General features: G+C 39.6%; 1 protein-coding gene across 3 annotated transcripts; it reads left to right on the top strand.

Moving 5' to 3' along the window:
- Positions 1-635: 635 nt before the first annotated feature.
- On the top strand, positions 636-20,269 carry NMI (N-myc and STAT interactor). Of its 3 annotated transcripts, none has more exons than XM_032286351.1 (8): positions 636-936; positions 8,647-8,733; positions 9,597-9,692; positions 12,234-12,396; positions 15,448-15,554; positions 15,642-15,828; positions 18,603-18,709; positions 19,850-20,269. In XM_032286351.1, exons 2-8 carry the CDS (start codon positions 8,653-8,655, stop codon positions 20,030-20,032), a joined length of 924 nt encoding a protein of 307 aa, XP_032142242.1. In that variant the 5' UTR covers positions 636-936; positions 8,647-8,652; the 3' UTR covers positions 20,033-20,269. The 3 variants fall into 3 exon arrangements, with proteins under 3 accessions (XP_032142242.1, XP_032142243.1, XP_032142241.1); XM_032286352.1 differs by lacking the exon at positions 636-936 and adding an exon at positions 8,222-8,241; XM_032286350.1 differs by lacking the exon at positions 636-936 and adding an exon at positions 8,253-8,272.
- The last annotated feature ends 1,108 nt before the right edge of the window (positions 20,270-21,377 follow it).

The following is a 21,377-nucleotide window of genomic DNA, read 5'->3' as shown; positions in this document are numbered from 1 at the left end:
TAATCTGTTATTTTAGACCACTATATCAGTTGGTCTATGTGGATACCTAGCATGATAACCTAGAATTTATGCCTTGAAATAATTTTGATTCATTTTGTTCCCACATCTGCATTTATGAGCAGGGGCAGCTGTGCGGTGATTCTTCATGTGGGATTAAGAGACACTGCAGTTCTTGAAATAAACCAGATGTTTGAATTTTCAAAGGAAAAGTTCACACCTAGTGAAGTATTTATTCACAAGCTCCACAACAAAACAAGAGATTAGAAGAAAACTTTCAGGGGACATGGGTCATGGAAACCAACAGGAACACCACAGCTTTCCCAACTTCATGGCCCGGGGGATGTTGCAAAAGACACAGAAATGCTGATCTTGTGCTGGCTGTAAAAATTTGTAAACTAGTGTTATAATGACTAAGAAATAAAAGAGTTATAATCTGAAGAAATATCTGCTTTGACTTTATTTCTATCCACTTTTCCAACATATCTTATAAAACATATGCAAAAAACCGGTTTTAGAAAACATTCCCTAAAATTAGTGTGTATGGAAACTTCAGGGATGCTTCTGCTTTACTCTGAGCCACCATGTTTTAAAAATCGAAAGTGAAATTAGTCCTAATTTTTTTTTCTGTTAGTGACTCACAGGAGACACCCGGTTTAGTATTTGCGCAGTGTTTAAGGGCTAAAGAAAAATCGCCGTTAGCAGTTTTCTTTTTCACTCTTTTTCTTTTTTCGAGGAGCCGGGCTGTTCCCTGCGAGGGCCGCCTCCTCAGGACGACCCCCCAGCTCTCCGAGGCTTCTGCGGAAGGCAGCGCCGCTTCGGGAACGCGGGCCGTCCCCTCCCAGTCCCTCCGTGGGTTCCGGCGTCCCGGGCGCAGCTGTTTTCCGGGAAGTGGCGGCGCGCTGGGCCTCGGGGAGCTGCGATCGGAGGCGGACGCGGGTGAGTGGGGAGTCGGTTCCCCGGCTGCCACCCCCGCCGCCGGCAGTCCCGGGCTGGAGAGCCGCGGGTGGAAAGGGACGCGGGGGCCGGCAGCGCCGACGGGAGAGGGCAGCGCCGGGGCTGAGACCCTGCTCCCGGAGCTGCCCGCAGCCGCGGCGCGGAGGCTACGCCGCCCGTCGAGGGGGCGCACCTGCTCCTGGGCCCGCTGTGCAGTCTCTGGGCAGTCAGGGTTTCGAACCCTGAGCCTTGTTTGCTTTGCTTCATTCAGGAAATTGAAACAAAGTGATTTGTGTTTCCTCGCTGTTTTCTCAGAGTGTCTCTAGAGATAGTTCTTAGGACGACGGATTTCTTAAAACGATTCTTGGCAGGGGCAGAGTTGTGCAGTCATGGCTCGCGTTTCAGAATAGGCAAGGTCTTTCTTGGAGGTACTATGTTCCCAGTCTACAACAGGCAGACGTTCTATTGCCTTTCTTTCTTTTTGCTGCCAGGCATGCATGTAGGAAGATTGGATTCTACACAGCCTGGCACCACAGTGGTATGATCGTATTGGGGAAATACGGTGACAATGATTTGTATGAGTTTTTAAATTCTCTGCCATAACAAATTACATGAACTTAGTGGCTTAAACACATAGGCGCGTGCACACACACACACACACACACACACTTTACTGTTTTAGGATTCTGTAGCAGTCCTGCTGAGGTCTCACTGGGTTAAAATCAAAGTGTTGGCAGGGTTGCCTTCCTTTCTGAAAGCTCTTGGGCTGAATCCCCTTTCCAGCTTCCGGAGGCCACCTACCTTACTTGGTTCAGTAGCCCTTCCTCCATCTTCAGAGCCAGCAACATTGCTGAGAATTCTGCGATCACATCTCACTCTTAACTCTCTTCTTCTGTCTTCCGCTTTCACTTTTAAGCAACCTCATGATTACACTGGGCCCCCACAGATAATCCAGGGTGATCTACATATTTAAAAGCAAACTGATTAGCAACCTGAATTCAATCTGCAGCCTTAATTCTCCTCTGCAACGTAAACTAACATAATCACAGATTCTTGGGGTTAGGATGTGGACATCTTTGAGGGAGCCATGGTTTTGCCTGCTACATGGTTACATAAAAGGAAAGACTGTACATCCCCCTCAGGCAAAGAGCGAAAGTATCCAGACGTTAAAATGCCAAAGGGGTTCTGGGGGTGTTATATAGCAGATCATTTATGCTGAGAGCTTTTATTACAGGCTCTTAGGAATATTGGTATTGTCATAATAAAAATAAAGAAGCAATTAAATAACATTGCAGTTTCTCTCTTCTGAAATGTAATAAGAGGACTTCATATGCATGTGATGTCCTGAGTACAACAAATACTCAAATCAGGATACCACATAATTCTCTAAATAGAATGTTTTCAGTGTGTAAGCTTAGACTGAGAAAGTGCTCTGAAGGTCTGTGGGGAGGAGTAGACATGGTCCCAGCCCTCAACATCTTTAATGACATGTCATGGAAAATGACACAGGTACACACATAATTAAATCACCACAAAAGAGACAAAGGATGGGGAGTAGCATCCTTGTGGGGGAATCAGAAAAGGCTTCAGGAACTTGGGGAAAATTTGGAATGGACCTTGAAGCACAGCAAGGTTTCATGATATGAAGATTAAGGTTGAGAGAGGAGGAAGGATGTGAGAATTTGAGGGACAGGAAAGAAAAGGAACTATGCAAGTGTTCAGTGTGGTTAGGAAACTGGGTTGAGGAATTGCCTAAGACTAGAAAGTGGGTTGGAGTTAGGATGTATCAGACCATGGCTGACTGCTATTAGGAAGATTTTGCAGTTGTTGATACAATAGTGATCTGTATGTACATATGTATGTATGTGTATGTCTGTGTGTATGTGATGTGGTTTAAAAAAGTATATGTGTAATCTCAAACTTACAGAAAAGTTGCAAGTACAGTAAAACAACTTTTCTTTTTCCTAAATTATTTAAGAATAGATTTCCAATCTGATGACCTATCACCCTTCATTATATACATGAGTATATGTTTCCTACAAAAAGATGTGTTCTGATATAACCACAATACAGTCATCAAAATCAGAAAATTAGTAGAGCTATATTACTACAATTTAATAATCAGATCCAATGTGAATTTCACTAAGGTAGGTGGCCTCTGGAAGCTGGAAAGGGGATTCATCCCAAGAGCTTCCAGAAAGAAAGGAAACCCTGCCAACTCTTTGATTTTAACCCAATGAGACCTCAGTAAGATGGCTACAGAACCCTAAGATAGTAAATTGTATTGTGTGTGTGTGTGTGTGTGTGTGTGTGTGTGTGTGTGCCTATGTGTTTAAGCCACTAAATCCATGTAATTTGTTATGACAGAGAGTAAAAAAAACTAATACAAATCATTATCACTGTATTTGTCTGATTGGTCATATCACTATGATGCCAGGCCGTGTAGAATCCAGTCGAATCCAATCTTCCTATATGCGTGCCTGGCAGTAAAAAGAAAGAAAGGTGATAGAACGTCTGCCTGTTGAACACACAGACTGGAAACAGTATTCTCCTTCGGATGTCTCCTTTAAGAAAAACTTTGCCTATTCTGAAACGCGAGCCATGACTGTGCAACTCTGCCCCTGCCAAGAATCATTTTCTTAAGAAATCTCTTTTCCCAAGAACTATCTCTAGAGACACTCCGAGAAAACAGCGAGGAAACACAAATTACTTTATGTTTCAATTTTCTGAATGAAGCAAAGCAAACAAGGTACAGGGTTCGAAGCCCTGACAGCCCAGAGACTGCACAGAGGGCCCAGAGCAGGTGCACCCCCTCGACGGGCGGCGTAGCCTCCGCGACGCGGCTGCGGGCAGCTCCGGGAACAAGGTCTCAAACCCGGCGCTGCCCACTCCCGCTGGCGCTGCCGGCCCCCGCCTCCCTTTGCGGATAACGTCTTCAATAATTTAGGTATCTAAGGGAAGCTTCGCCTTTGCTCTTTGAAGGGCAAAGGCAGATTAAATAGGAAAAATGGCATTTACATTTATTAATGTGCACGGGGGTAAAATAACAAAGTAATTATACTACTGTACAATGGGGTACAGATGGTTATATTCCCTACTTTTTAGGGGAAAGAGAGATCAGGAAGTGTGGATGATTATAGGGTTAGTAAATGATTTTTAAGGGAATTTAAGGGACTTGAAAAACATACAATGGCTTGGACAAAGTCTGTTGGGCTTGCAGAGCAGACAGTGGTTGTAACAAAAGTCTCTCCAGGTTTCTTGACAGATTTCGGTCTTCTTTCTGTGATATGAATTCAGTTAATAAAAACTCAGGGGGCCGGGCGTGGTGGCTCACGCCTGTAATCTCAACACTTTGGGATGCCGAGGCAGGCGTATCACGAGGGATCGAGACCATCCTGAACAACATGGTGAAACTCCGTCTCTACTAAAAAAAAAAAAAAATACAAAAATTAGCTGGGCGTGGTGGCGCTCGCCTGTAGTCCCAGCTACTCGGGAGGCTGAGGCACGAGAATTGCTTGAACCTGGGAGGCAGAGGTTGCAGTGAGCGGAGATCACGCCACTGCACTCCAGCCTGGCGCCTGGCGACGGAATGAGACTCTGTCTCCAAACAAACAAACAAACAAACAAACAAGGGAAGGGACTAGAGGTAATTGTTTTGTTTTCTGGCAGGTCCCAAATTTAGGCAGATAAGAGAACCTCACTGCATCTTCATCCTGTGCTTTGGGAGAGACAGAGGAGGAGGGGAGGTCAGAGAGACCTTGAGGCATCTTCAGTTCAGCATGTCAAAGTGCCATACTTTGGGGTATCAGTTTCTGAGCCCCGGTGATAGCAGAAGGATCCAGTTCAGAATCATGCTTTGTATTCAGTTGTGATATCTCTTTAGCCTCAGTGTGGACATTTCTTAGTCTTTCCTTGGCCTTCTGAACTTGAAACTTTTGAAGAGAACAGGGCAATTGTATTGAAAGAACCATGTTTCCTCATGCTTAGATTCAGATTATGCATCTTTGGCAGGACTATCATCAAAGTCACATTGTGTTCTCAGTGCATCCTGTAATATGTTACATTATTTTGATTTATTCCATCATTTACTTTGATTATCTCATTATGTTGGTATCTGCCAGGCTTCTCCAGTGTAAAGTTACTATTTTCCTCTTTCAAAGTAATAAACACATTGTGAGCTGGGCGCGGCGGTTCATGGCTGTAATCCCAGCGCTTTGGGAGGCCGAGGCAGGTGGATCACGAGGTCAAGAGATCAAGACCATCCTGGCCAACACGGTGAAACCCCATCTCTACTAAAAAAGTACAAAAAATTAGCTGGGCGTGGTAGTGTGTGCCTGTAGTCCCAGCTACTTGCTAGGCTGAGGCAGGAGAATTGCTTAAAACTGGAAAACGGAAGTTGCAGTGAGCAGGAATCAAGCCACTGCACTCCAGCCTGGCATTAGAGCAAGACTCTGTCTCAATAAACACTTTGTGGGGAAGAATTTTGAAGGTAACTAAAAATTCCTTTCTTCACCAAAATTTCTAATTTATCTGGACTTAATTTTCTACTTTAATCAACAGATTTAATTATTACTATTATTATCCATTTTAATCTTTAATTTATCCCCAGATTTGGCCACTGAAAACCATCTCAAGCTGGATTCTGTGTCCTTTTGACATGTTGTCATCATTCTTTAAGCATTTCCTTGCTTTTTGGTGTCATAAGATGTCCCAGGCTCATCTTGCAGTTTTTCTATCCTGGTTTTGGGATCAACCATTTCTCTAAAGAGTCCTGGTTACTTCTAGTGGAGAATGGTATTAGAAACCAAAGTCTGGGTACTGAGTGTGCTCATTGCTCATCGTGATTGTCTCTGCTCTTAGGCCTTCTCAGCAGACAGAGGTGGGGTATATATGTATTTGTATATACACAAAATACATACATAGGCCTATCTATCTATCTATCTATCTATCATCTATCTATCATCTATGTACCTATCTCTATCATCTATCAGAAACCACAGCTGCAAGATTACATTGAAATCTAGTTCCAATCAACAGTATTTATTCTTGTTTTCTCCCTTTCCATATTTATAATTACCTTCTCTGACAGTTAAAAACTTGACTCTGGCTGGACATGGTATCTCACATCTGTAATCCCAGCACTTTGGGAGGCTGAGGCAGGCGGATCATGAGGTCAGGAGTTTGAGACCGGCCTGGCCAACATAGTGAAACCCTCTCTCTACTAAAAATAAAAAAAAATTAGCTGGGCATGGTGGCGGGCACCTGTAATACCAGCTACTTGGGGAGGCTGAGGCAGAAGAATCATGTGAACCTGGGAGATGGAGGTTACAGTGAGCCAAGATCTCAACACTGCACTCCAGCCTGGGTGACAGTACAAGACTTCATCTCAAAAAAAAAAAAAAAGGAAAAAAAAAACTTGGCCCCTATTATCCTCCATATATTTACTTACTTGATCAATTCTCTGTTTGTACCTTTGGCCACTGGGAACCCTTTCAGTTGGCTCCTCATGTCCCTTTCACATAATCTCATCATATTGTATGTGTCTGTGCATGTGTTTTAATGCTTTTTACTTTTCTGGCACTACAAGATATTACAGACTTATTTTGCATATTTTATGCCCCAGACCTAGAATCAGCCATTGTGCCAATGAGCCCTGGTCCTTTTACTGAAGAATATTATTAGAAACCAAGATCTGGGTGTTACACAACTCTCCTCTTTTTTTTTGACACTGCTGTGTTCACTAAACTAAGACATGGCTAATTTTTTGCTAGTCTTCTATTTTATTTTTAAGGAGGAATAGATGTCTTTTATTTCTCTTTCAAGAATATTAAGATTTTAGCCACTTGAAATCTTGGAAAATTATATTGCAGACTGTTAATGTGCATCTGAAAACATAAAGTCATGAATCACGATATCCTTTGACCCATTTTTGATCTGGAAGTTTTTCATCTCACTAAATTCGTATGTAGGCGGGAGTTCTTAAATTTTTTGTACTGTGAATTCCTTTGCCAGCTTTGCAAATCCTATGGTCCTTTCTTCAAAAAAAAAAAAAAAAGTTTTTTTGGGCCAGGCAGTGGCTTATCTCAGTACTTTGGGAGGCAAAGGTGGGCGAATCACTTGAGCCCAGGAGTTCAAGATCATCTGGGCAATATGGCAAACCCCGTCTCTACAAAAGGTACAAAAATTAGCTGGGCATGATGGTGAACACCTGTAGTCCCAACTACTTGGAGGGCTGGGGAGGAGGATCACTTGAGCCTGGCATGTTGACGCTGCAGTGATCTATGTTTGTGCCCCACTGCAATCCAGCCTGGGCAACAAAGTGAAACCCTATCTAAAAACAAACAAACAAAACAAAACAAACAATCAAACAAAAAACCACACACACGCACAAAATAAAATACATAGAATTACAAAGGAAATCAATTGTGTTGAAATTTGGCCAGGATTACAGGCACCTGCCACCATGCCCGGCTAATTTTTTTTGTATTTTTAGTGGAGACAGTGTTTTACCATGTTAGCGAGGCTGGTCTCAAACTCTTGACCTTGTGATCTGCCTGCCTCAGCCTCCCAAAGTGCTGGAATACAAGTGTGAGCTACTGCGCCTGGTCAAAAGTCCATTGTATTGAAATGTGGTTATCAGAATATTTAAAAAGCAAATTTTTGATATAGTGATATATATCAATGTATTACAATAGATGACAAGATTTAGCAGTGAGGTTAGTAACTAATGCAGAAGCCAGGTTAAACACAAACTATTTTGGCATATCTGCAACAATTTTTATTCTATGAAACTGTGCTTTCTACTGGTGACAGTCACAGGTGCTGTGAATACTACTGCAGTTTGTTACCATATTCATAATTGAAGAGACTACTAAGCTTCAATTAGAGGTTATTAGAAATAAACATGTAATTTCTTCCTGATCTACATTTATGGACCCAGGGGGAGAGTTTGTGAAAGCTCCAGGAAAGGACACCTGTGTAGAGAAAGCATATGTCGGAGGCCTTTTGACTTAGTTTACAAGTGGGGAGAACAATAGGAAGAATTAAATATTTTAATCAAAACCTTTGAAAAATGTTGGAAAACCAAAATAATTTAAAATGGGGCATGATATTATGATTGGAATATGAAATACAAAGGAGCATTAATGTTCATTACTTTCTGTATATTGTTTTGCTGAAAAGCAAAGGATTTTTATAATCTTTTTATATATTATAGATGTGAAAGTTATTTGAAATACTGGCCAGGTGTGGTGGCTCACACCTGTAATCCCAGCACTTTGGGATGCCCAGGGGGGCGGATCATTTGAGGTCAGGAGTTCAAGACCAGCCTGAACACATGGTGAAACCCCATCTCTACTAAAAATACAAAAATTAGCTGGGCATGGTGGCGGGTACCTGTAATCCCAGCTACTTGGGAGGCTGAGGAAGGAGAATTGCTTGAATCTGAGAGTCAGAGGTTGCAGTGAGCTGAGATTGCACTATTGCCCTCCAGCATGGAAGACAGGGAGTGACTCTGTCTCAAAGAAAGAAAAAAGAGTGTTGAAATACAGATTTTGTTTGGATATAAGCCATATGATAATAAAGACTGATGATGGGAAAAAAAGATATAGCAAAAAAGAGATGTTTTGTCCATAAAAGGGCAAAAGTTGTTATTTCTTTCTTTTTAAATTTGTGTATATTTACTATGCTTACAATATTTTTTTGTAATATTAGGGAATCATGGAAGCTGACAAAGACAATATACAACAAGGTCTTAAGGAGCATTGGCCACATGAATTTATGAAAGATGAACAAAACAAGGTAAAAAGGAAAATTACTGGGTATTATTAAAAATTAATTTATATCTATTAGTTCTGCAGTAAGGCATGTTTCATATGTCTTTGTCCAATATTGCCTTGAATTTGCAAGGCTGTTAGGCTTTAAAAAACTTTTTAACTTCCATTATGTTATTTAAGCTGTTAGGCTTTAAAAAACTTTTTAACTTCCATTATGTTATTTAAGCCTTATAAAAAGTGTCATATTTTTATTCTTTCCCTTACAGGGCTTACAACACTAGCTGCTTTCTCACTCACACCCTCATTTCTTGGATTTGCATCATCAAGTTAAGAGCATAGTTAGCAATTATCTCATTAGACCCCAAGAGGGAACAGAGGCCCAGGTTACTTAAACCCCTTACCTAAGGTCATATGTCTGGCTTGTTAAGGCAGCTGTGTACTACGGGTTACTATGGGAATCACAGATAATCAACAGCAACAACAACAACAACAACTATCATAGAGTAATACGTCCAAAATTATAATACAATTTAAAACTCTTATCATAGTCACGAATAGCTAGGAAAGGATCAGATGCGACACTGAAGTAATAGTTAGAAGATCTGATCTCAACCTTTGCCTTACTATAGAAATTTCTGTGACTTTCGTCTAGTGTAAAAGGTGGTTTCCTGGTTTATTTAATGGAGATAGTATACTTGGCAGTGTTAGAATAGATAGGTGATGATGTAAAATATTCAACAAATGCATTATTCACATAGTCATATTCATTCTGAGACTGTCTAATGTCTTTCTTTGTTCAGGATGAGAGAAATGTATAGTCTTTAGTTCATTCAGAAAAATGAGTTCAGGGGCTATTTACTTTCTTTGGTACCATTTGGTATTTTTAAGGGATTGATTGATGAAATTACAAAGGAAAATATTCAACTAAAGAAGGAGATCCAAAAGCTTCAAACTGAGTTACAAGAGGCTACCAGAGAATTCCAGGTACTCTTTTAATTATTTTATATGTGACATTTTTGATGGACACATAGTTTTTGGGAAAAGCACTTTAATTACGCAAAATTCATTTTTAAAATACGTGATTAGCACCCAGATGATAGGCAGAACATGACAACACCTCAGAAACCCCTTTGGGTTCCTTTCTGGGTCCTACCTGCTTCTAAAAGTAACTACTATTTTAACTTCAAACATCCTGCTTTTGCTTAATTTAAAGGGAAGCATATGGTATGCCCTCTTCTGTCTTTTTTGTGTTAACATTGTGTTTCTGAGACTTGTGTTGCTGCATGTCATTGTGATCTGTTCATTCTCATTGTTGTTATAGTTGTACTGATGCTCTTGTTGTACTAATAATACATGCATTTTTCTACTTATGATACAAGCATTTTTCTATTATTTATGCACACTTTAACAAATTTACAAAAACAAAAAATTAATAAAATTTACCCAGAAAAGATGGTCACTAGCAAATCATTGTTGGATCAAATTCTGGCTTTTCTCACTGAGTTCTTTTATTCTTCTTCTCATCCAAGGTGCTTTTGTAATTTAAATGAGTTTCACAGTTTAAAAAATTGGACATATATTAATCCTCACCATTTAAATTCTCTCCTAAATTTTCCTGTATTTTATTTAAACATAACTTTCGCTCTCTTTTTTTCTTAACAACTCGGATTGTTAAAAAATTAAAGCATTGACACTTTTTGTTTCTGAATTGGGAGATAGGTTATTGAATATGGGGAAGTGAGGTTTTCGGTGTTTATGAGATGAGTGCAGAAGACTCTTAAGATTCTGGTTACTTCTCAGACAGGAGCTAGAATCATTTAGTCTTACAACTCAAAGAGCCTTTAGAAACCAGCCAGTCCTAGTCGACCCACTTTGCAGAGGACCAAAACCGTCATCAGAGAACTTAAGTGAATTTGCTCTCTGTCACAGTGTGGTCAGAAATAGAATCAAGCTTTCTCAATCTAATTTCAGAAAGACCTTGGCTCCTCAGCATATACTGGATATTTCTGCATTATTGGGTAACACTGTGCCTTTTCTCAGACATTGTAGATTGTTTTGAAGTCAGCCTTACTGTAATCAGAATCTACACTGGAGTTACGCAAAGAATAAGTTTGACTCACTGAATATTTCTAATCTATTTGTGTTATTTTCAGCATGTAAAATAACCATGGGAAATAGAAATACAAGCACCCTATCTCATTTGTGCATTTATATGTAGCTGTATAAATATGCTAATCCCAATAATTCTAAGCAGCTAAGTATAACCACCTACCTTTAGTTTTCAGGTTACAATTTTTTTTTTTTTGAGACAAGAGTTTTGCTCTGTTGCCCAAGCTGGAGTGCAATGATGCAACCTTGGTTCACTGCAACCTTTGCCTCCTGGGTTCAAGTGATTCTCCTGCCTCAGCCTCCTGAGTAGCTGGGATTACAGTGCCAGCCACCATGCCTGGCTAATTTTTGTATTTTTAGTAGAGACTGGTTTCAGCATGTTGGCCAGGCTGGTCTCGAACTCCTGACCTCAGGTGATCGGCCCACCTCGGCCTCCCAAAGTGCTGGGGTTACAAGCGTGAGCCACTGCACCCAGCCTCAGGTTATAATTTTTGTTCATACTGTCCCTTCTCATTTTTTACAAACCTAAGTTGTGATGATGGTTAAAAGTTGATGGGCAGGTGTTGGGGAAGGTAGAATTTTAAAATTCAATAAATTTAAACTCATCTAATTCTGGGTTGGGCACAGTGGCTCATGCCTGTAGTCCCAGCACTTTGGGAGGCCAAGGTGGGCAGATCACGAGTCCAAGAGATAGAGACTATCCTGGCCAACATGGTGAAACCCTGTCTCTACTAAAAATACAAAAATCACCCGGGTGTGGTGGCACGCACCTGTAGTCCCAGCTACTTGAGAGGCTGAGGCAGGAGAATCACTTGAACCGGGGAGGTGGAGGTTGCAGTGAGCTGAGATTGTGCCACTGCACTCCAGCCTGGCAACAGAGTGAGACTCCATCTCAAAAATAAAATAAAATAAAAATAAATAATTAAAATAAAATAATCTAATTCTGGAGTCTTTCTTTTTGGATGAAATTATCTGGATTTGAAATACTAAATTATACCCAACTCTGTATTTCATACTTTGCAGTGAAATTAAGCATTATATCAAATGATTTCCTTATGAGATAATCTGGTATTGGCATTTTTAAAAACAGTCTTCATCTACATGAACAATGTAGGTTTTAGAATTGAGCATCATACAATATTGACAGTTTAAACATTGATTAGAAAAAGTGAGAGGATTATATGTTTTAAATTTCATCTGTCAAGTGATATTAAACGATCAGCATTTGATTACTTTACTGAGTACCCACATGGGAAAAGGCAATGACTAAAGATGTTAAATAAGACCATACTCAGTATTCTACAAGATTCTAAAATCAGTGGGAATGAATTATTGGATGACTAAATTACATTATCATTGGAAGGACTTAAGTTATTTCTTGTCTTGATTTTAATCAAACATTTTTGTTTGAATTAGATTAAAGAGGATATTCCTGAAACAAAGATGAAATTAATTTCAGTTGAAATTCCTAAGAATGACAGCCAGTTTCAAAATATCTCCTGTTCATTTCAAGTGAGCTCGAAAGTTCCTTATGAGCTACAAAAAGGACAAGCACTTATCACCTTTGAAAAAGAAGAAGGTATGACTAATGTTAAAAAATATGACCATGTTATTTGGAAAGCACTTGGACATTCAAAGATTTTTTCACAGACATTTAGCTATTGCTTTGCAATTTTTACTTATATTATTTCTTATCCTTATAGTGACACCCTGAAGCAGGTATGATTATTCCCATTTACAGATGAGAAAACTGACTCTGAGACAAGTGCCTTGAATATGATCCTTATTTAGAAAGCCATGACAATGGGACTTAAATTCAGGTGCTATGATGTCCAATATCAGCCTCTTTCTATTCCACATGCTGCCTCCAAATAGTAATGATAGTAATATTTCAAGGTAGTAGAACTATACTGTTCTCAGAGACATTGTGGCATTTTACACTCACCCAATTCCATAAATGTAGGAGGATAGGATAGTTATTATTGTGTACATTAAATATAGACATGCCATAGCCAAGAAAACAGATTCTGAGGATGTTTAAGGGATTTACCTAAGGGCACATGGCCAATGAATGGGAAGGGCCTAGGAGTTAGAGATTTGGAATGAGACCTGATATTTGCTAAGTCTGCCATGGTGAGGGCCCCTGTTCAGAGCTGGTGGCTCCTGAATGGGGAGGATCTGGCTTTGAGTGCCAGCTTTGTCCCTTCCTAGAAGCATGATGTGGGATGGGTTCTTTATAAACCTCAGGGTTTTATACAGGTGCTTTGTGGTAGTACCTAATTCATGAGGCTGCTTTGAGTATTAAAGGAGAAATGTTGATAAAACACAACACAATGTTGAACACTTAATAAAAACTTAATAAATGTTGTTATTGTTGATAACGTACTTAGCAAATGTTGATAAAATACTTAGCACAATGTTGGACACTTAATAAGAGCTTAGTAAATTTTACTTGTTATTGTTGCTACATATTAGGAATTTTCCAGATAAGGAAACAGAAGCTTAAAGAAGATAAGTAACTTGCTTAAAGTCTATACAGTTAATTGCAGAGCTGAGAGCCAACCCCTGACAATCCATGTACTTCCACTGGGCCAATATTTCTGTCAGTAGGCCACCAGCCCAGGCCTTTGTTCTTTTATTTAAGTTGTGTGGTGAGGGACCAGATGGTATGCCCAGCCCTTCCAGTACTCAGATTCTGAGAGTCTATAACCCATGTCTCCTGACAACTGGTCCACCATTGTAGCCTAAAAGTAAATGTTAAAAGGAAAGGCATTCCAGCAGGTCAGTATCTGCACTTAGAAGACATACGTTGCCAGTGTATTTTCCTTCACTCTGGAGTTCCTGCTATCGGTGGGAGTCCAGGACTCACTTTGGTGATTGCTCTTGGTAATCTGGATATAACTAAAAGATAGATATAAATGAGGGTTCAGGAGGCAGGGTTTCTGCACAGCAATTTCTTGGGAATGTTGGAAAGGGAATTCTCTAAAGAAGCACCTACATTATTGCTTCTACCCTTGATGTGGCTCTGAGCTCCCAATCTCCTGGGACAGCATTAGGTTTAAAACACAATTAAGGAGGAGTCGGCTCTTGACTGTCAGAGTCACAAAAGTTAAAACACAATTGGTCCCTCTCAGCTGCATCAGATCACCAGATGTTGGGGTTTTGCGGAGGAGTGGGAGGGAAAGAGGATCATCTGAGTATTACTCATCGATATTTTCTGTTATTGTCTGTTGTCATTAGCAAAACAAACAAAAAAGAAACCCAAAAACCATCATCCAAGTTATAGAATCATATTTTGGTACAGTAAGTTCAATTCCCACACGGCCAGGCCCTGGCTTCTGGCCCTTTTTTTTCTCTTCCTGCAGCTGTGGTGTGGTGCCATCTGGTTGTCATAAACACATGTGATGTTTTATAAGAGAGATTGAACATCACTTATTTTCATGATAAATTGGAATAGCAGCTGCAAATATCAAAAGTGAAGTGTTATAAACTCATGCCACACAGTTAAAAATAAGTGCCCACTCACATACATTTTAAATTGACATAGAGTTGCTCATTGGAGTGCTGGTAACTTTTGACATTTTACTAAACCTCTCCCATTTGCATGGATAAATTAGACTTGACAGCTTTGTGATCAATATAGCAGGACTATCAACTTTTTAATGAATGATTTCAAGAGCATGTTTGCAAAAGCAGAATTCGTCATTAAGTATGACAAAAAAAATACTCTTTGATATTCCAACCCATGTGGTCTTTAACGTGTAATGCTTGAGAAGACAGACAAAATGAATGTAAATCGCTCTAGTGCTTCTAATATGTTAAGGAGTAACAAATGATAAGGTTAAGTAAAATTAAGATTAATTGTACAAATTTGACACTTAGCCATGAAAGTTTTCCCAGCTTACTCGACATGGGAGAATTTCTGGCTGTGCATTAATGTACTAGGGGAATTCTCTGGTAATGCCGTTAATAGTAGAAGGAAGGGTATGTGGCTGGACTGAAATAATATATGAATTCTGGAAAATGGTTAGGCTTATCTCTTAAGAGATAAAAGATTCATCTTACGAGACCAATCTAGAACTTGAGAACTTCTACACTGTGATTTTGCTGATGTGCTTTGACATTAATATATTCTACTTTGGGACCAAGAGCAGTGGCTCATGCCTGTAATCCCAGTACTTTGTTCGGGAGGCTGATGCAAGAGGATCGCTTGAGTCCAGGAGCTCCAGAGCAGCCTGGGCAATAAAGCGAGATCTCATCTCTACAAAAAGGAGGCGTGGTGGCTAAGCGTGATGGCATGCACCTGTAATCCTAGCTATTCTGGAAGCTGAGGTGGGAGGATCTCTTGACCCCAGGAGTTTGAGGTTACAGTGAGCTGTGATCACACCACTGCACTCCAGCCTCCGTGACAGAGTGAGATCCTGTCCCCCTTTCCCCTGATTCTCCAAAATATATATTCTACTTCGGTAGCAAGATCATTATCACTTGGAACCTCCCCCCATCAAATTTTTTAAATTAGGCCCTTTAATATTAAAGAAAGTTAAAAATAGGATAATTTATTCTTAAACCAAAAGCATAAAAATGCCTAAAATATCTAAAATTAATACTTCCTTCTTGAATTATTTTTCAGTTGCCCAAAATGTGGTAAGAATGAGTAAACACCATGTGCAGATAGAAGACGTAAACGTGGAGGTTACAGCCAAGCCAGTTCCACTAAACTCAGCAGTCAGATTCCAGGTAACAGGATGATTAAAATTTTTTGGATTTCTGTTCATCATAGGCACGTCTCTCATCCATATTTCTGAACATCAAACCATTTTCCAGGTTTTTGTAGACATTTCTAAAATGAAAATCAATGTTACTGAAATTCCTGGCACATTGCCTGAAGATCAGATGAGAGACAAACTAGAGTTGAGTTTTTCTAAGTCCCGGAACGGAGGCGGAGAGGTGGACAGTGTGGACTATGACAGACAGTCTGGGAGCGCCGTCATCACGTTTGTGGAGACTGGAGGTACTTACGGGTGTAGAAGACACTCTGCCATTTCAGTCATGTTCTGTTGTTCTTGAAAGTATTCTTCTTCTACTTCTTTTATTTGGAATGTATTAGCATTATAATTGGGGTTTTTTAAAAACCTTACAAAATGGTAGAGTGTAGAAAATTATTTCCAGGGACAGTACTAAGAATGATAATACTGGTACAAATAATAAGTGTATAAAATCTCAATGCATTATTATTATTATTATTTTTTGAGATGGAGTCTCACTCTGTCACCCAGGCTGGAGTGCAGTGGTGTGGTCTTGGCTTACTGCAAGCTCTGCCTCCAGGGTTCAAGCGATTCTTCTGCCTCAGCTGGGACTACGGGTGCATGCCACCACACCGGCTAAGGAAACCCTGCCTCTACTAAAAATACAAAAATTAACCGAGCATGGTGGCTTGTGCCTGTAGTCCCAACTACTTGGGAGGCTGACGCAGGAGAATCGCGTGAACCCAGGAGGCGAAGGTCGCAGTGAGCCAAGATTGCATCACTGCACTCCAGCCTGGGTTACATGTAGAGAGAGACTCGGTCTCAGAATAATAATAATAATGAAAATAAATAAATAAAATAAACTAGAATGCAATTTATAACCCTACTGTGAGAGATAATTCCAGCTTGGGAAACTGTGTTCTTGGGTCATCTGGGGATGCCCTCCTAGAGGTTACATCTAGCCAGAAGGGGAAAAATACTTTTGCAGGTTGTAGGTTATTCAACAGGTAATACTGGAGGATATGAAGATATTCTAGAGATAAATACTCCAGATACTTCATAAACTGTGCCTTACCGACTCATCACAGCAATCTACAGGGTAAGTGCTGTAATTATGCTTATTTTGCAGAAAATAAACAGGCTTCAAGAAGCAAGCAACATATTCAAGGTCACATAACTCAAAAGTAACAGAGCTAGGACTGAAGCTGGTCTATTTGTCTCAGGACCTGCCCTGTTTTTTTTTTTTTTAACTGTGATAAAATATATATAACATAAAATTTACCATTTTAAGAATTTTAAAATGTACAATTCAAAGGCACTAAGTACATTCATAATGTTGTACAACCATCACCACTATTCATCTCTAGAACTTTTTAATCACCCCAAACTGAAACTCTGTGCCCATTTAACAATAATTTTCCATTACCTCTTCTTCCAGCCCCTGGTAATCACCATTCTACTTTCTGTCTCTATGAATTTGCCTATTCTAGGTACCTCATTCAAGTGGAATCATACAATATTTGTCTTTTTCGTGTCTGTCTTATTTTGGTTAGCATAATACTATCAGAGTCCATCCATGTTGTGGCATGTATCAGAATTTCATCGCTTTTTTTTGAGATGGGGGTCTCACTCTGTAGCCCAAGCTGGAGTGTAGTGGCACCATCTTGGCTCGCTACAACCTCCACCTCTGGGGCTCAAGTGATTCTCATGCCTCAGCCTCCCGAGTAGCTGGGACTACTGATAAGCACCACCATACTGGCTAATTTTTTGTATTTTTTTTTTTTTTTTATTAGAGATGGGGTTTCACCATGTTGCCCAGGGAGGTCTCCAGCGCCTGAGCTCAGGTGATCCACCCACCTCGGCCTCCCAAAGTGCTGAGATTACAGGCATAAACCACCATACCTGGCCAGAATTTCTTCCTTTTTAAAGGCTGAATAATATTCTCCATGTGTGTGTATTTTACATATCCATTTTGTTTACCATTCTTCTGTTGGTGGACACTTGACTTGCTTCTACCTTTTGCCTATTGTGAAAAATGCTGCTCTGAGCATTGGTGAGCAAGTATCTATCCAAGTCCCTGCTTTCAGTTCTTTTGGGTATACACCCAGAAGTTGAATTGTTGGATCATATCATGTTCTATTTTAACATTTTGGGGAACTGTCATACTGTTTTCCATAGTGGTTGTACCATTTTACATTCCTACCAGCAATGACTCGGGGTTTCAGTTTCTCCATATCCTTGCCAATGAGGGCCTACACTCTTAACCACTGTACCATATTGCTGATCCAACGTAGATGAGTGGGAAGAGTCATAAAAGGGATGGTTGGATATTCCCAAGAACTGTTTCTGTGAAACATTACAGTCTTGACACATGTCCTTTTATCACTCTAGGAGAAAAAAAGTGTTGCTACAAATAAAGCAGACTACTCTTTGTGTTGGAGAAAACAGATGAATTTTTATGTCTTTCCATTTTTTCTAGATGACATTCAATCCTCTCCCTGCTTTGGTTAACATCATTACTTCAGTTTATCAAATATCATATATTAGTTAAAGGACTGCCAAGTAATTTACTATATATGTGTGTGTTTGTATATATGTATCTATACATATATTATTATGCATTAAAAATATATTGAAAAAATGAATATAGTATTCTAATCATAGTTTTCATTTATAGCTTTGGAGAAACTGGGAAACACTCCAGTCTTGTTAGATGAGTGGGTTACTTTTGGCAGAAGACTATCATATTTTTTGTAGCTCTAAGTAGATTTGTCTGAGGACATCGTAGTCCTTTATGCATTGATTGACTGCAGTAAATAATTCAAGATGGAAGGAAGCCTTTAAACCTCATGATTGTTTGGCCTTGTCGTTTTCAAAATTATGTACTGTGGACTTCAAAGTATACTTTTAGAATTTCTTAAAAATTAATCTTTCAACTCAATGTTTACTGTAATAGTGTTCTCTTTGAAGGCAGTTTTAACTTTGGTTAAAAATGTTTATGATATAAAAAAGAAAAGTATTGTTTTTGCTTTGCTTTTAGTTGCTGACAGGATTTTGAAAAAGAAAGAATATCCTCTTTATATAAATGAAACCTGCCATAAAGTTACTGTTTCTCCATACACAGAAATGTCCTTGAAAAAGTATCAGGTAAAGTCATCTCTTTTCTCTCATTTTCAGAACTCACTGCCCAAACCCACCCCATAAAAAATAAAGTTGTGTGAGTCTGTTACTATATGAATCTTATGAATGAGGGATATCAAAATGGTTTCTTCATTTTTGCTTGGTGCAGAATGAGTCTGTCTTTTGAAAGAGCATTTTAATGCAAAACTGTACTTTTTAATACAATTTTTAAAACTGAAATTACTCAGATAATGGCACAATTGTTATTTTTGTGCATGGAAACATAGCTGCATTTCTCTCACGCGTCTACCATCAGTGAGCTTGAGAAAGACTTCCTGCCTCCCTTCTCTGAACTCATTACCTTTACCCCAGATCTGCTCCCTTTTCCTCTTCCTTATAAGGTATCCAGTGGTACCACCATCTACCTAGTCCACCAACCTAAAAGCTAGAATTTTTTTTTTTTGGTTGTAAAATAATTTACTAAAGGCACTATTGTTAAACATCAAACTAATAATTTGTTGCCAATTAAGGTACATTATTGTAAACATAACAAAATTTTAAGAGATACATGGCTAATATGCAAACAATAAAATTTTAAGTGACAGCTTTCCTATTTACAAGATCATGTCCCTTCCAGCCATTACAAGGGCATACAGTGATGCCATTGCTCCCAACAGTTACCTGGGAAGGGAGCTTGGAGCTCATAATTGGTATGAGACCACGACTGCCAAGATCTTTAAAAGCTCCAAAAGTCTCTTGACTCATAAAGGCCAAGCTAGAACTTACACTTAACTCTTCAGTTTGCTTCACCTCTAACATTCATTTGGTCACTAAATCTTCCCAGCTCCGCTTATGACTACCTCTCTACCTGGCCTTTCTGTCCCCAGAGCGTCCCTCCTTTCCTCTATGTTCCATAATGCCACCAGAGTTCACTTTCTAAAACTGTCCCCAAAGCTTCCCTTCTTTTCTCCATGTTCCATAATGCCACCAGGGTTCTCTTTCTAAAACTCAGATCTGACTCGGTATTCTCTTGCTTGGAAAATCTTCCTAAGATTTCTTGTCTCTGCTAAGATAAAGTAAAACATATTAAGCAGGGACTATGAATGTAAAGTTTCATAATTCAAAGCTCTTAGAAATCTTTTTATTTATCATTTTTTTCCTTCTTAGATATTTTCAGGAATATCTAAAAGGACAGTGCTTCTGACTGGAATGGAAGACATTCAAATGGATGAAGAGATTGTGGAGGATTCAATTAACATTCACTTTCAACGGGAAAAGAATGGAGGTGGAGAAGTAGATGTGGTCAAGTGTTCTCTAGGTCAACTTCACATAGCTTACTTTGAAGAATAGAATCTGAATCATAGCAGAATCATGAAAACTATAGCTTTTTAACTCTGATTACTGTAAATGTTTGACAAAAATGAATGTGCTTTTCCTTCAAAAATGAAAACTTTTATTTTTAGCATCCATTTATTTTTAGATACAAAATTTATTTCCATGTTTCTGAATCTTCTTTGTTTCCAACGGAGCTGCATGTTTTCAAAAACTACAATAAATACACTGTAATAAAGTTTTGTTTACAGATTACGTGTATTGGTGCCATGTCTGCTGAAATCAACCTTAAGTGATTCAGATGTCCCCTGCCAGTGCTAGCTCATCCTGTTACGGTCTTGTGGGCCAGTTCAGTTGTGGCCCCACGCCCACCAATATGCAGATTTGACTCTTAACAGGTTCCAAAACAAAGGCAGTTACGTTCAGCAGTCTGTGGTTCCTGTAAACTCAACTGAAGATTCAGGGACTTCAAGAGTAACCATTTCCCGCTGTGCATAGCATCTCACTCCACAAATCCAAAAGTTCTCAGAGCTGAGTATGGTTTTTCTCTTGAATTTTTGTTCACCCAAGTGCCAAGTATCCCTTGATTCCTTCCAAGCCATTCCCTCTCCAAATAGAGCTTGTAAAGGACTTTCTTTTGCACTTACAATGGAAACAATTGGTGTAAGAGTTTGAAAACCTTGGCATGAAGAGAGAGGTAAATACAAAATTAGTGACTCCGTCACTCATCATATTCTACGCTGGGCAATGCCTGGAGGTAAAAACACAGTGCCTGCCCTCCAAGGGCTTAAAGTTTAATTGGAAAGAAATCTAGTTTACTAGCATCTCACTGTTTTTAACTTGCAGATACATTAATGATAAAATTAAAGATTCCCATTCAGAGAAAGTAAAAGTCTTTTTGGTAAAGAGCCTTTAGGCCAGATGCGGTGGTTCACGCCACCAGCACTTTGGAAGGCTAAGGCGGGGGGATCACTTGAGGTCAGGAGTTTGAGACCAGCCTGGCCAATATGGTGAAACCCCGTCTCTACCAAGAATACAAAAAATAGTCTGGCGTGGTGGCGGGTGCCTGTAATTCCAGGAGGCTGAGGCAGGAGAATTGCTTGAACCCAGGAGGCAGAAGTTGCAATGAGCTGAGATTGCACCACTATGCTCCTGTCTGGGCGTCGCAGTTAGACTCCGTTTAAAAAAAAAGAAAAAGAACCTTTGGGCAACTTCTATTCTGACATGGTAGGTTTCATGAAGTACTGGCAGCAGAATTAAATTCATGTTAAAATGCTGGCAGAAGTGAAAGGCTTTTGGAAAAGATTCTAAACCTATTGAATGCTGCCTGCCATCTCAAACAAACGAAAGGAAAAGCTCACGT

This window comes from Sapajus apella, unplaced genomic scaffold (assembly GCF_009761245.1).
Source record: "Sapajus apella isolate SASKATOON/1434 unplaced genomic scaffold, GSC_monkey_1.0 scaffold18, whole genome shotgun sequence".
In the NCBI taxonomy this organism is placed as follows: Eukaryota; Metazoa; Chordata; class Mammalia; order Primates; family Cebidae; genus Sapajus; species Sapajus apella.
Note: the sequence above shows the minus strand (reverse complement) of the source record. Positions and strands in the feature narration are given on the sequence as shown.